The 14,540-nt window shown below is 36.5% G+C and overlaps 1 protein-coding gene across 4 annotated transcripts; it reads left to right on the top strand.

Annotated features, from left to right (window-relative positions):
- The first annotated feature begins 5,308 nt into the window (after nucleotides 1-5,308).
- LOC141395127 (uncharacterized) lies at nucleotides 5,309-10,617 on the top strand. Of its 4 annotated transcripts, none has more exons than XM_073970594.1 (3): nucleotides 5,309-5,448; nucleotides 9,554-9,673; nucleotides 9,748-10,617. In XM_073970594.1, exons 2-3 carry the CDS (start codon nucleotides 9,601-9,603, stop codon nucleotides 10,059-10,061), a joined length of 387 nt encoding a protein of 128 aa, XP_073826695.1. In that variant the 5' UTR covers nucleotides 5,309-5,448; nucleotides 9,554-9,600; the 3' UTR covers nucleotides 10,062-10,617. The 4 variants fall into 4 exon arrangements, with proteins under 4 accessions (XP_073826695.1, XP_073826711.1, XP_073826720.1 ...); XM_073970610.1 differs by lacking the exon at nucleotides 5,309-5,448 and adding an exon at nucleotides 5,451-9,462; XM_073970619.1 differs by lacking the exon at nucleotides 5,309-5,448 and adding an exon at nucleotides 8,846-9,116.
- The last annotated feature ends 3,923 nt before the right edge of the window (nucleotides 10,618-14,540 follow it).

Below are 14,540 nucleotides of genomic sequence, written 5' to 3'. Positions count from 1 at the left end.
TCAAAATACAAAACACACACATATACTACGTTTACATTTGCGCATACGTCAAATGAAAACTGAAATCTGAAATTCATTGGATTTCATTTGACGTTTAACTAATGGAATTGACAGTTGAGATCGAGTGGATTTCGTAAATGTAAACCTAGCATTACATACATACAATCATGGCCCAATTATAAAGGTCCTCTCTCAAAAACAAATGATTTTGATTTGAGCTGTCAAAATTCATATTTGTCATTTGAATTCGCTGTGAAGTAGAGAAATGTCAAACTGTAGAGGAACAAGTAGATGTTTATCGAAAAAAGAAAACAAATCAACTCTATGTTGTACACGTAAAATGTCAACATTTGTTGTGTTTTGTATTAGAATTTAATTTACAATAACTTATTTTGGCGGTTAAAGATCGATCAGCTGGAATTTTTTGTTACGCCAAACAAAAATAACTGCATCAACAACTTTTTCTCCTAATGTTATGTATGCATCTACCTTAATAGACAATAAAGAAATTCGCCCCAAACATATTCCGTGTTGGCGAAAACAAATTTTTCGCCTTTGTTTATGAATTTTGACATTTCAAATCTTTGTTTTTTTTTTAATTCGCTTGAGAGAGGACCTGTATAATTGGGCCATGCATACAATAACATATCGTACGTTCTGTCAAAGTTGAAAATTGTCAACTTTAAATATCATATGGCCCCGGCACATACGGTACGTTGTGCGTTGCGTCACGCGTTAAAAACAACAACCACACGAAAAAAATGTAAGTGATGCCAAGATTGTTCTTGAAGTTTTCATGTGGTTGTTGTAACGCGACGCACAACGTACCGTATGTGCCGGGGCCAATACGCTCGACGTATTTTGGAAGCATTCAGCACACATTAAGCCGCGTAGAGTTGCCGCATCTCTACGAGGCTGAATGAGTGCTGAAACACGATTTTCGTATGCTTTGACTTAAAGCCGGAAGAACATGAATTAAACCAGAAATCCTCTTATGTGACGAGGCCTTTACTTTGTTTAAATCGAGTTACAACAACAAATAATGGATAGAATTCTCTTCATCATTCTAGTTCTTACTTTACATGTTATTGATGTGCTTTTGTTTCCATTTGTTCTGCCATAATCATGCAATTATCGTTCAGTTTGCTATTTCTTGTATTTGTTTTTGTTGTACTTTCTTGTATGATAGTCCATTATAGCTTCGTTCCCGTACTTTTTAATAGTAAAACTCGTAAAAGAGAGAACTGTAGAAAATATTTTCTCACACAAAAGTTTTTTGAAATAGTTCGGGAACGGAAAAAGTGGAAAATACGTCAAAAAAAAAAAACTGAAACAAATGTCAAAGTCGTCGTATTAGCCAATCAGACGCCGGCAACCATGTTACTATTTTTTACACGCTGAAATTTGTCGAGTAAAAAGTTTTTAAAGAGAGCGACATTCAGCTTCCTTTTTGGTTAAAGAGAAGTGAACATTTTACAACTTTTTTGCGTACGGGAACGGGTTTTCGGGTAAAATGTGTAAAAGTTGTAAATACTTTTTAGTTATGGAACAAAGCTTCCCAGCAAAAAATTTTGGAAGTTGTGCATGTGGATTTATGATTTCACAACATCCTTTGATGCAGTCCACATGGAGCTATGAAAAATGTACTCCGTTGGATACAATTTATAAGCAGTTGCTTTAGAGATCCCTACACAAAAAACAGTTGGTTGATGCCTACCCACCTCTGGCGAAATCATAAAAATAAGAGAGAGTGTATACATTTCTAAGAATTTGCTATAAACCCAGCAAAAAATTTTGGAAGTTGTGCAATTGGAGTTATGATTTCACAACATCTTTCGATGTAGTCCAACAGAGTTATGAAAAATGCACTCCGTAACATACATTTTATAAGCAGTTGCTGTAGAGATCCCTACAGAAAAAACCCAGTTGGTTGATCCCTATACATTTCTTTAAAAGACAAACAAGAGTGTATACATTTTGTAGAATTTGTTATAAAATAAAGAAATAAAAACTTAAGTTGCGAACATTTTTGCGGTAATTCACGAGACGGCAATTTTTAATGGAGTGGAGTGTGAGTCCATTTCGAAAGCTGAACTAGTGATGGGCAGGCAGCATAAAAAACCTTTTGGATGATGAAGCAAAATCAGATGCGATTGGATTAAATTGAGAACGGAGGAAGTAAGCTCAAGTGTGATTGAATTTAATGGAAACTTTTTTTAATTTGTGTTTATATAATAAAGTTCTTTGTGTTCTTGTTTTACACAAATAAGAAATTCATTTTATTTATTTTGGGATATTTCGCAATGGCTTGCATTTTAATTGCATCTTTGGACTGATTAAAAATGCAATCCGAAGAGTGCCTTTAAATTCAACCCAAAACACTACATCAAAAGCTGTAATTTGGCTCGAAAATGGAGTGCATCCTAGCTGTGTGCTGTGGAAGCAAAATGGAGTGCATCCTAACTGCGCGCTCTCTTGTAAAATTCATAAGTGAATTCATAGGAAAAGATGTACTCCAACGGCAAATGTACCGTACACTTGTAGTGATTCAACTGCATCCGCGGATGCAAACTTTTTGCTGGGCACACAGCTTCTCTTCCCAGCAAAAAGTTTGCAAAAAGTTTGCAAGTGTACAGTACATTTGCCGTTGTAGTACATGTGTTTAAGGTTAAAATACAATGAACTTTGTTGCTTGCTTTATGTTAGGTTTACATTTACGAAATCCACTCGATTTCAGCTGTCAATTTCAATGCTCAAACGTCAAATGAAATTTCATCTGAAATCCATTGGATTTCATTTGACATTTAACCAATGGAATTGACAGTTGAAATCAAGTGGATTTTGTAAGTGTAAACCAAGCACATGATACAATAAGAAGGTAGCAGCAACTGCCGTTTTTGGTAAAATAAGATGTCAAAATTTGACATAAATTCAATGCAATTGACACATTATGTTACCATCAGCTGGGCTGCAGCTGGGCTGATAATGCTACCTTCTTATTGTATCATGACCAAGCATTACGCTCAATTTCATGTAGAAGAATAAAGGCCAAGTACTACCTAATTCAAATGCTGCCTAATTCATTTGAAATAGGTAGTACTTGTCCTTTAAGCTGAAAACAGATACAACGTTTGATTAAAGTTTTGCGTTGGGCGTCGAGAAAACAACAACAACAGGGCGACGACGACACCAAAGTCCAGCGTTTATCTGTTTGTCGGCATATATTTCAAATGAATTTGAATTTTTCGGCATCATGCCCAACAGTGTAAACACGGCCAAAACGACACACGACGTATTTCATTGTGTTTCTACCTTTAGGCCTTTAAACACATCCAACGTTTGGGTAAATTTTTGCGTTTGGCACTGACGTCCGAAAATCTCTCTAGTTCTATTTCTCTTTGTGTTGCACACAACAAATCTCAGTTTTGGGCTTCAAAATTAAAAATTTTTGAATTTATCGTTTTGACGCCGGCGCTATTTTTGAAATTTCTTTGTTTACATGTTATTATTATTATCAGTCTGTTCCACAACTGCAAGAATCAACTAATTTTTACTATTTTTTCCGATAACATAAAGAAAAAAATGTTATCGTAGTAAAAAATAGTAGCTTCTTGCAGGTTCTGGAACGGAGCATATTTCTTAAATGTTGAGCCCCGAACATATGTAAAGGCCTGCGTACATAAGCTGCCTCGCCTGGTTGCCTTGTTTTCCTGCTTCATTTCTGACATAACATAAAATAAAAGAATAAAGAAGGCCGAGCCAATTTCGAACTAGGGTGCCCTTTTCTTCTTTATTCTTTTTTTTTTTTTTTTGTTATGTCAGAAATGAAGCAGGAAAGCAAGGCAATCAGGCGAGGCAGCTTATGTACCCAGGCCTTTATTGTTTACATAAAACGTATGGCTTAACGTTTTATGTGTGTTACGAACGTCCATTATGTGTTAACCTAGCTTACCTAAATAATAGCTTTGTTCCTTTACTTTTTTAATGGTAAGAGTGGTAAAAGAGAAAAGTGTCAAAATTGTTCAAAATTGCTCTCTCATGAACATTTTTACCAGAAAAGTAAAGGAACGGAAAAATGGTAGATCCGGCAGCAATGTCAGAAAAAAAACATAAAAAAATCAATTTTCGTCTTTTATTTCACAGTTTTTAATTTAGTGTTGTCAGCGTTCGACTTTTTCTTCAGTTTTTCGTCCATTTTGTGAAATAATCGTCAAACAAAAGTCGAAAAATCAGTTCTGCCATTTTCTACCTGCAGAAATTTTCCTGGTAGCCTGTGGTAGAGCAGAAAGCCATTTTCGCACTCTCTCCCCTCTCACTCTCTTATAAATTGCTTCCAGTTTTGCCACTTTTCGGGGTTAAGGAACGCTTTGCAGGTTAAAAATGGTAACAAATGGTTAAAATGGTAACCTCAGGTAAGTAAAGGAACACAGCTAATATGTCTGTTCCAGAATTTGCAAGAATCTACAAATTTTTACCACAATAACAATTTTCCTTTTATGTTATCGAAAAAATAGTAAAAATTAGTAGATTCCTGCAGTGCTGGAACAGACCAAATGTTTTCTTAAGTGGGGTACACACGATCAGTTTTGACTGTCAGTTTTGCTCAAATAATCGGTTGCTTGCCAGTGTGGCCGTTCACTTTTGTCAGTCATCAGGCAACCACAAAATATTTTGAGGTTGCTGGACGGTTGGACAGTTATCGATAATTCCGAAAAATCGACAGTCAAAACTGATCGTGTGTACTAGAGCTGGCAAAAAAATCGATGGCACTATCGATAATATCGATTATTATTTAAAAATTCAATATCGATAGATAGTTTTGCCTATCGATATTATCAGAATAAAAACCCCTAACCTGAAATCCATTGAAATAAGTAGAAATTTTGCTGCTTTTCGGTTATATGTGTGTAAGAAAGTAAGTCTGTAGTCACACGTAGACATTTTTCGGTAAAAAACTTTATTTTTTTTTACATTTTTTATAATATAAAATCAGTTGTTTATTCTCCTTTACATTTCTGTGAACTACTTTTGCATAATTTCAAGAGGATCATTGACATTTCCGCCATTTTCATCTCCAAATTAATGGCGATGACAACTTAACGATAATATCGATAGCAATCGATATTTTAAAACATTATATCGAAAATATCTAATGTTGGGAATATCGTTGGTTTGCCAGCTCTAGTGTGTACCCCGCTTTACATTGTTCAAGGTGTTGCCTTGTCACTTAATAACCACAATCGTTTGTAATCAAAATTATCGATATGGCGGCCAAGCGATACATCATAAGTCGATAAATTGGTTTATCGATAGCGATTGCAAAATTTAATTTTTTGCATTTATTTGGCGGTTTTTAGTTAGTTTTTTCTTGAAGTTAGTGGTGTAAATACAGAATAAAAGTGCGCGGAAATTACGAAGCGAAAATTAAAAACCAAGAAAAAACTACGAGTGAGTATATTTTTTAAAGTTTGTAGAAAAAGAAGTGAACAATTCTTAATTAGGCAATTTATATTTTTGTCATACTGGGGAAAAATCAATAAAACTAGAGGTCGTCTTCTTTATAATGTATTTTCCAACTCAAGCAATGAGTATTAGAACCAGTTCAATCCGCCTATATTTGGTTGAACAAAAATTAGGTTTTGGTGTCATCTACTTATGCTGACCGACAGCTGGATAAAAGCTAAAGTTTGGCGTCATTTTGTGGTATAATTTACGAGTATTGTTGTGTGTGGCTCCATAATCTTGTTTTATGCTTGGTTTTCCCATTCACTTTTACTTATTTATCTAATTTGTGTTTTCTCTGGGGGACTGAAAATTTCAAACACCAACTAAAATATCTGGTGAAAAATAATATTTCGTTATCTCTGTATGTATGCAAATTTATTAAAGATTTTTGGCAAGACCCCAGACATTGTGTCAGCTTTGCTTGCAAGCTGACGTCACTTACGATAGTGTGTATTTTTGTCTTGTATGTACATATTCAGCGGAATGTTGGCGACACAAATGTCCATCTTCTTTTTTTTTTTGTTCCTACTTCCACTACACGTTCAGGCCGCTTTTTTTTTGCCATATACGTTCTTTAGTTGTGTGTACTTGATATGGGAAAAGCGCAATGACACTTGTCTACACTTGCCTTCCTCCTGTAATCAAAATACAACAAAGAGGGAGGTGTATAACATATATTAGCCATGTTTTTATTGATTCCAAATAAAATGCAGTTGTAGGGGACATAAATGAATAATTGCTCTGTTCCAGAACCTACAAGAAGCTACTACTACTACTTCTTATGAATGGGATAGAAAAATTTTGACATTGGCTAATTATAAAATTTCTCTCCTGTTTCATTGAAGGGTATATTGCAGAAAACCTCAACTCCATGATTTGACAGTGGTTGCTTCAATCTCCAGTTCTAGAAATGCTGTGTGTATCTTTAAGCAAAAATTGCGCTAAATGACCCTGCTTTCTTGTATATTCTGCAGGATAAATATGCAGAATGTTTACCTGCATCTCTTTGGCTGATGCCTTAATTTTAATCGACATTTTTCTGGAGTGTTTACAATTTTGGCTTAAATGTCGGTCTGAAAGTCCATACTGTATTCAGGATGCCAAGGGCTATCTACTGTAAATATTTCAGCCCGATCCGAGAGGTGCCCATAAACAACCTAAAGGTGTGAAAGGACGAAATTTCCGAAATGTCAAGTCCCATATCTCGGGAAGTATGGACTTCCCCCTGGAAAATTATATATCGTTGTATTCAGGATGCCAAGGGCTATCTAGTGTAAACATTTGAGTCCGATCCGAGAGGTGCCCATAAACGACATAAAGGTGTGAAAGTACGAAATTTCCGAAATGTCAAGACCCATATCTCGGGAAGTATTGACCTTCCCCCTAGAAAATTATATATCGTTGTGTTCAGTGTGCCAAGGGCTATATACTGTAAAAATTTCAGCCCGATCCCAGAGGTGCCCATAAACAACATAAAGGTGTTAACAAGTACGAAATTTCCCTAATGTCAAGACACATATCTCGGGAAGTATGGATTTCCCCCCGGAAAACTATATATCATTGCGTTCAGCGTCCCAAGGGCTAACTATGGTAAAAATTTCAGCCCGATCCGAGAGGTGCCCATAAACAACCTAAAGGTGTTACAAGTACGAAATCTCCCAATATCTCATATCCCATATCTCAGGAAGTATGGACTTCCCCCCGGAAAATTATATATCGTTTTGTTCAGGGTCCCAATGGCTACCTATGGTCAAAATTTCGGTCCGATCCGAGAGGTGCCCCTAAACGACACTTGTTCCACAATTTTTTCCATTTTTTCAGTTTCCATACTTTTTTTTCACAAATTTGTATGGCTAAGCTTTTTTTTATATTGACAAGGAAAGACCTCCTGAGGCCTTCTACATACAAGGGACGACTTCTTGAGGACTTCTATAGACAATTGCAGTCATCTTGGGGTCTTCTGCAGACAAGAGAATACATCTTGAAGTCATGTACAGCTATGGAAGACCTCTTCAGTTCTTCTATGGACAAGATAAGACCCCTTGAGGTCTTCTACAGATATGGAGGAAAACCTTTTAGGTCTTCTATAGACAAGAGAAGATCACTTGATTTCTCTTTTAAAGGTACATCTTGGAAATTTGAGTTAAAATTGGTTCCTTGCTATCCTAAGATACCTTTCTTTGGCTATAGAAGACCTCTGGAGGTATTTTCTTGTCCATGGAAGACGTCAGGAGGTCTTCTCTTGCCTATGGTAGACCTCCTGAGGTCTTTCCATAACTGTAGAAAACCTTAAGAGGAATTTTCTTTGTCTGTACCAGACCTCAATTGAAGTCATGTCTTCAATACTTCTCCCATATGAATTAAAAATATTTAAGTCAAAACTTTTACGTAGCAGCTGTGTTGTTCTTCATCTGCAACAGATGGGTGAGGTACTCCGATAGTTGTTTTGTCTGTGGCATCAGCGACTGCATCTATGTGAATGCTGTTCACCCGCCTGATAGGTCTGCTGACCTAAGTGTTCTCTTTGGAATGTTGGAACTCTTTCTCTCTAGATCTTGAAGATTCGTCTTGACACGCCTACGTGTGTGGGGTCCTTTCCCATATATGATGATTGGGATGACTTTCACTATAACACCCGGGCGAGTACGGAAAGAATCTTAGGGGGTTATCATGAACGGCAATTCCCCGTGAATTTTTTCACTTTATCCCTTAAGTTGCAACGTCGGAAAAACAAAACTCACGGGGAAATTTCATTCATGATAACCCCCATAGTCTCCTCATGTCCACTGGAGTCATAAAGAGAGGTACCCTGTTTCTGTTCTCAGGGCGGCATTCTGACATCTCTGAATACTCAGTCATTGCCTTGTACTAGTTGATCAATATTTATATTCCACCTCATTTCTAGATCCTACAGGTATCCTCTGTTTTTCAAGGTCTGATGATTATTTCCATGTGTTGAGTAATAAAAAATTAGTAATATTTGTGGGTATCTTGATCTTACGGGCAAGAACCAGTTGAAATATTTGAGGAAAGCATTTGTTACCAATTAACATTTTGGCCTAGATATTGTGTACCTTCTTTATAATGGGTCGTTGTGTCAGCCTATAATATAGTCGGCCTTTTGACTTTTGTCCAACTTGTTCCCAATAAGGTTTTTTATTTTTATTTATATTGAAGAGATGAGTAATGTGAAATAGATTCTGCAACATGCATGACCTGCTTGATAAATGAAACCTCATATTTATTACATGTTGATGTAGAGAATAGGAGGCCGGTGTGGAGAGAGTAGAATACTTCACACATTGGATGAATGTACTCTATATATACATATGTGTAATTTAGTTGTATTTCTAGCAATTCATCATCATCCTCATCACCATCGGCAGTGGCAAAAGTGCTTGCAATGCGCGTTAAAAGAAACATATGAAAACCACAAAAAATTGGAAAAAAAAATAGACAAAGAGGAAAATAATGAAAGACAAAGGAATATTAAACACAAAACTGTGACCCGAGAGGGTAACAATGGTGAAAAAGCGAAATGGGAGGAAGAAATAAAAGTTGTGAAAGTTCTGATATTTGATGGTTTGGTGGAGTGTTTTGTTTTGCTAGTCGTACTTGGGGTACTTGTCATGCTCTTCGCTGTTGTTATTGTTGTATATTTTGTTATGATTGTTGTTGCTGGCTGACTGACTGACTGGTGTGCCGTTGGAGGGGGGCCTTTGTTCCGTTGTAATATCTTCTATTACTTTTGACTGGGTATTTCATTTTGGTTTTGTTTTGTTGTCGTGTTTTTCATGCTTGCGCATACAACTGCTGAAAAAGCCATTAACACTGCATTGAAGAAGATGGGCAACAACAGTAACGTCGCTTCTTCTTCTAGCCAATGAGTAACTTGGCCTGATGAAAACAGTGAAGTCATTTGTTTAAAGTTAACACAACGAATAGGGTGTGTGTCTGGTAATTTGCATTTCAATTTCGTTAAAATAATTTAAATTTGTTGTTTGTTTAAATGTTAAAATAATTAATCTATTCACTGTTATTATTCCAGCATTTATTTACTTTACTGCCGTTTAAAATAAATCGATAAATCCAACCATGACTTCAACAGAAACATCTGTCACCCTGACCTCAAAATCCCGTCCTTCCAGTCGTGTGCTAAAACCTCCAGGTAAATTTATTGGATTTTATTTGGTTTTACTTTTTGATGTTATGTTGTTGTTGTTGGTTTTTTCTGTTCTTCAGGTGGTGGCCATTCAAACATCTTTGCTGAACCCGATGTTAGTGTAAATGCTCCACGCCCCAAATATAATCAACAAAATTCTTCAAATCTTAATGCCTGTATGGGTTCCACTGATCCCAATTTGGTTGTGGAAAAATTACGTGAAGAGGTGCACCATAAAAAGGAAACACCAGCTACTGAAACGGAAGTTGCCAAATCTAATAATGCCGCCGCTAAAGGTGCCACTGCCAATGGTCAGGCTGCAGATGCTGGTGGTGCAGCTCCAGCACGAGGACGTGTTCCACCAGGAGGATTTTCCTCCGGAAGTTTCTGGTAAAGCGTTTTGAATATTGTAATCCAAACACCATGACCTAAACGCTTTCCACACGGTTTTTTAACTCAACAAATAAGCCAAAAGCATTTAATTATTCATTATCCTCCATTTCATCTACTTGTGTGTATGTACATTATTTTCTTGGAAATTTATATTTGGACATTTCCTAATTTATTAGTATTGTTGTTTGTTGTTCTATTTTAACCAAAGATGATGACACAACAGATATGATGAATGTTCGTTCTACTTAAATTGTTCTCTACGAATTTCCACTAGTTTTAAGTCGTCGTCATAACTTTTGTTTATCACATTCTTCTTTCTCAAAGTAACTTTGATATGTTTTCTCTGTTCTTACTTTCATCAAGTATTATTCTTTCCTTTAATTGTTCTACTTTCACTTTATACTACTTAACTATCATCCTTCATTGTCCATCCATTTATTGTCAACTTTATGTGTAACTTTATATTAAAGACCACTTTTTAAAACTACATTAAAAATATATTATATATGAAATAAAAGATTTTTTGGTACTTAAGCTGCTTAATATTATAAACAAAACAATTTGTTGGTTTACTTTCTCCACAACAAATGGAGAATTTTGTTAGGGTATGGCAATTTCCACAGTGAACATAACCTAAATAACTCACAACAGAATGGAAGCATTACAGCTGCAATGCATTTTAAAGACAGCGTGAAACGAGACTTTTTAGATTAGTTGAAACGAGTCTTTATAGACGTGTTGAAACGAGTCTCTTTATAGGCGAGTTGAAACAAGTCTCTTTATAGACGAGTTGAAACGAGTCTCTTTATAGACGAGTTGAAACGAGTCTCTTTATAGACGAGTTGAAACGAGTCTCTTTATAGACGAGTTGAAACGAGTCTCTTTATAGACGAGTTGAAACTAGTCTCTTTATAGACGAGTTGAAACTAGTCTCTTTATAGACGAGTTGAAACGAGTCTCTTTTTAGATGAGTTGAAACGAGTCTCTTTATAGACGAGTTGAAACGAGTCTCTTTTTAGATGAGTTGAAACGAGTCTCTTTATAGACGTGTTGAAACGAGTCTCTTTATAGACGAGTTGAAACGAGTCTCTTTATAGACGAGTTGAAACGAGTCTCTTTATAGACGAGTTGAAACGAGTCTCTTTATAGACGAGTTGAAACGAGTCTCTTTATAGACGAGTTGAAACGAGTCTCTTTATAGGCGAGTTGAAACAAGTCTCTTTATAGACGAGTTGAAACGAGTCTCTTTATAGACGAGTTGAAACGAGTCTCTTTATAGACGAGTTGAAACGAGTCTCTTTATAGACGAGTTGAAACGAGTCTCTTTATAGACGAGTTGAAACTAGTCTCTTTATAGACGAGTTGAAACTAGTCTCTTTATAGACGAGTTGAAACGAGTCTCTTTATAGACGAGTTGAAACGAGTCTCTTTTTAGATGAGTTGAAACGAGTCTCTTTATAGACGTGTTGAAACGAGTCTCTTTATAGACGAGTTGAAACGAGTCTCTTTATAGACGAGTTGAAACGAGTCTCTTTATAGACGAGTTGAAACAAGTCTCTTTATAGACGAATTGAAACGAGTCTCTTTATAGACGAGTTGAAACAAGTCTCTTTATAGACGAGTTGAAACGAGTCTCTTTATAGACGAGTTGAAACGAGACTCTTTATAGTTGAAACGAGTCTCTTTATAGACGAGTTGAAACGAGTCTCTTTATAGACGAGTTGAAACGAGTCTCTTTATAGACAAGTTGAAACGAGTCTCTTTATAGACGAGTTGAAACGAGTCTCTTTATAGACGAGTTGAAACGAGTCTCTTTATAGACGAGTTGAAACGAGTCTCTTTATAGACGAGTTGAAACGAGTCTCTTTATAGACGAGTTGAAACGAGTCTCTTTATAGACGAGTTGAAACGAGTCTCTTTATAGACGAGTTGAAACGAGTCTCTTTATAGACGAGTTGAAACGAGTCTCTTTATAGACGAGTTGAAACGAGTCTCTTTACAGACGAGTTGAAACGAGTCTCTTTATAGACGAGTTGAAACGAGTCTCTTTATAGACGAGTTGAAACGAGTCTCTTTATAGACGAGTTGAAACGAGTCTCTTTATAGACGAGTTGAAACGAGTCTCTTTATAGACGAGTTGAAACGAGTCTCTTTATAGACAAGTTGAAACGAGTCTCTTTATAGACGAGTTGAAACGAGTCTCTTTATAGACGAGTTGAAACGAGTCTCTTTATAGACGAGTTGAAACGAGTCTCTTTATAGACGAGTTGAAACGAGTCTCTTTATAGACGAGTTGAAACGAGTCTCTTTATAGACGAGTTGAAACGAGTCTATAGACGAGTTTGAAACGAGTCTCCTTATAGACGAGTTGAAACGAGTCTCTTTATAGATGAGTTGAAACGAGTCTCTTTATAGATGAGTTGAAACGAGTCTCTTTATAGACGAGTTGAAACGAGTCTATAGACGAGTTGAAACGAGTCTCTTTATAGACGAGTTGAAACGAGTCTCTTTATAGACGAGTTAAACCGAGTCTTTATAGACGACTTGAAACGAGTCTCTTTGTAGACGAGTTGAAACGAGTCTATTTATAGACGAGTTGAAACGAGTCTCTTTATAGACGAGTTGAAACGAGTCTCTTTATAGACGAGTTGAAACGAGTCTCTTTATAGACGAGCTGAAACGAGTCTCTTTATAGACGAGTTGAAACGAGTCTCTTTATAGACGAGTTGAAACGAGTCTCTTTATAGACGAGTTGAAACGAGTCTCTTTATAGATGAGTTGAAACGAGTCTCTTTATAGACGAGTTGAAACGAGTCTATAGACGAGTTGAAACGAGTCTCTTTATAGACGAGTTGAAACGAGTCTCTTTATAGACGAGTTAAACCGAGTCTTTATAGACGACTTGAAACGAGTCTCTTTGTAGACGAGTTGAAACGAGTCTATTTATAGACGAGTTGAAACGAGTCTCTTTATAGACGAGTTGAAACGAGTCTCTTTATAGACGAGTTGAAACGAGTCTCTTTATAGACGAGCTGAAACGAGTCTCTTTATAGACGAGTTGAAACGAGTCTCTTTATAGACGAGTTGAAACGAGTCTCTTTATAGACGAGCTGAAACGAGTCTCTTTATAGACGAGTTGAAACGAGTCTCTTTATAGACGAGTTGAAACGAGTCTCTTTCTTTATAGACGAGTTGAAACGAGTCTCTTTATAGACGAGTTGAAACGAGTCTCTTTATAGACGAGTTGAAACGAGTCTCTTTATAGACGAGTTGAAACGAGTCTCTTTATAGACGAGTTGAAACGAGTCTCTTTATAGACGAGTTGAAACGAGTCTCTTTATAGAGGAGTTGAAACGAGTCTCTTTATAGATGAGTTGAAACGAGTCTCTTTATAGATGAGTTGAAACGAGTCTTTTATAAACTTATAAACAAGTTAAAACGAGTTGAAACGAGTCTCTCTTTATAGACGAGTTGAAACGAGTCTCTTTATAGACGAGTTGAAACGAGTCTCTTTATAGACGAGTTGAAACGAGTCTCTTTATAGACGAGTTGAAACGAGTCTCTTTATAGACGAGTTGAAACGAGTCTCTTTATAGACGAGTTGAAACGAGTCTCTATAGACGAGTTGAAACGAGTCTCTTTATAGACGAGTTGAAACGAGTCTCTTTATAGACGAGTTGAAACGAGTCTCTTTATAGACGAGTTGAAACGAGTCTCTTTATAGACGAGTTGAAACGAGTCTCTTTATAGACGAGTTGAAACGAGTATCTTTATAGACGAGTTGAAACGAGTCTCTATAGACGAGTTGAAAAGAGTCTCTATAGACGAGTTGAAACGAGTCTCTTTATATACGAGTTGAAACGAGTCTCTTTATAGACGAGTTGAAACGAGTCTCTTTATAGACGAGTTCAAACGAGTCTCTTTATAGACGAGTTCAAACGAGTCTCTTTATAGGCGAGTTGAAACCAGTCTCTTTATAGACGAGTTGAAACCAGTCTCTTTATAGACGAGTTGAAACGAGTCTCTTTATAGACGAGTTAAAACGAGTCTTTATAGCAGCCAAGATCACTCATATACGTTAACGTGACTGCAACAACAATATATGTTATCTTTATTCTCATCTGTCGGTGTTTAGCAAAGGAAATACTCGCTCAGAGAGACTAATGCACAAAATATTTTGAGCACCACCGCTTTATAGACGAGTTCAAACGAGTCTTTATAGACGAGTTCAAACGATTCTTTATAGACGAGTTCAAACGAGTCTTTATAGACGAGTTAAAACGAGTCTTTATAGACGAGTTGAAACGAGTCTCTATAGGCGAGTTGAAACGAGTCTCTATAGGCGAGTTGAAACGAGTCTCTATAGGCGAGTTGAAACGAGTCTCTATAGGCGAGTTGAAACGAGTCTCTATAGGCGAGTTGAAACGAGTCTCTATAGGCGAGTTGAAACGAGTCTTTATAGACGAGTAGAAACGAGCCT

This window comes from Musca autumnalis, unplaced genomic scaffold (assembly GCF_047663935.1).
Source record: "Musca autumnalis isolate F117 unplaced genomic scaffold, ASM4766393v1 scaffold_1, whole genome shotgun sequence".
Lineage (NCBI taxonomy): Eukaryota > Metazoa > Arthropoda > Insecta > Diptera > Muscidae > Musca > Musca autumnalis.
Note: the sequence above shows the minus strand (reverse complement) of the source record. Positions and strands in the feature narration are given on the sequence as shown.

What these genes read in the sequence shown, in the direction of transcription:
- LOC141395127 (XM_073970594.1), top strand. Translation starts at nt 9,601, where the DNA reads ATGACTTCAACAGAAACATCTGTCACCCTGACCTCAAAATCCCGTCCT. An exon ending in TCGTGTGCTAAAACCTCCAG is followed by an intron (nt 9,674 to 9,747) that starts GTAAATTTATTG and finishes TCTGTTCTTCAG; the next exon opens with GTGGTGGCCATTCAAACATC.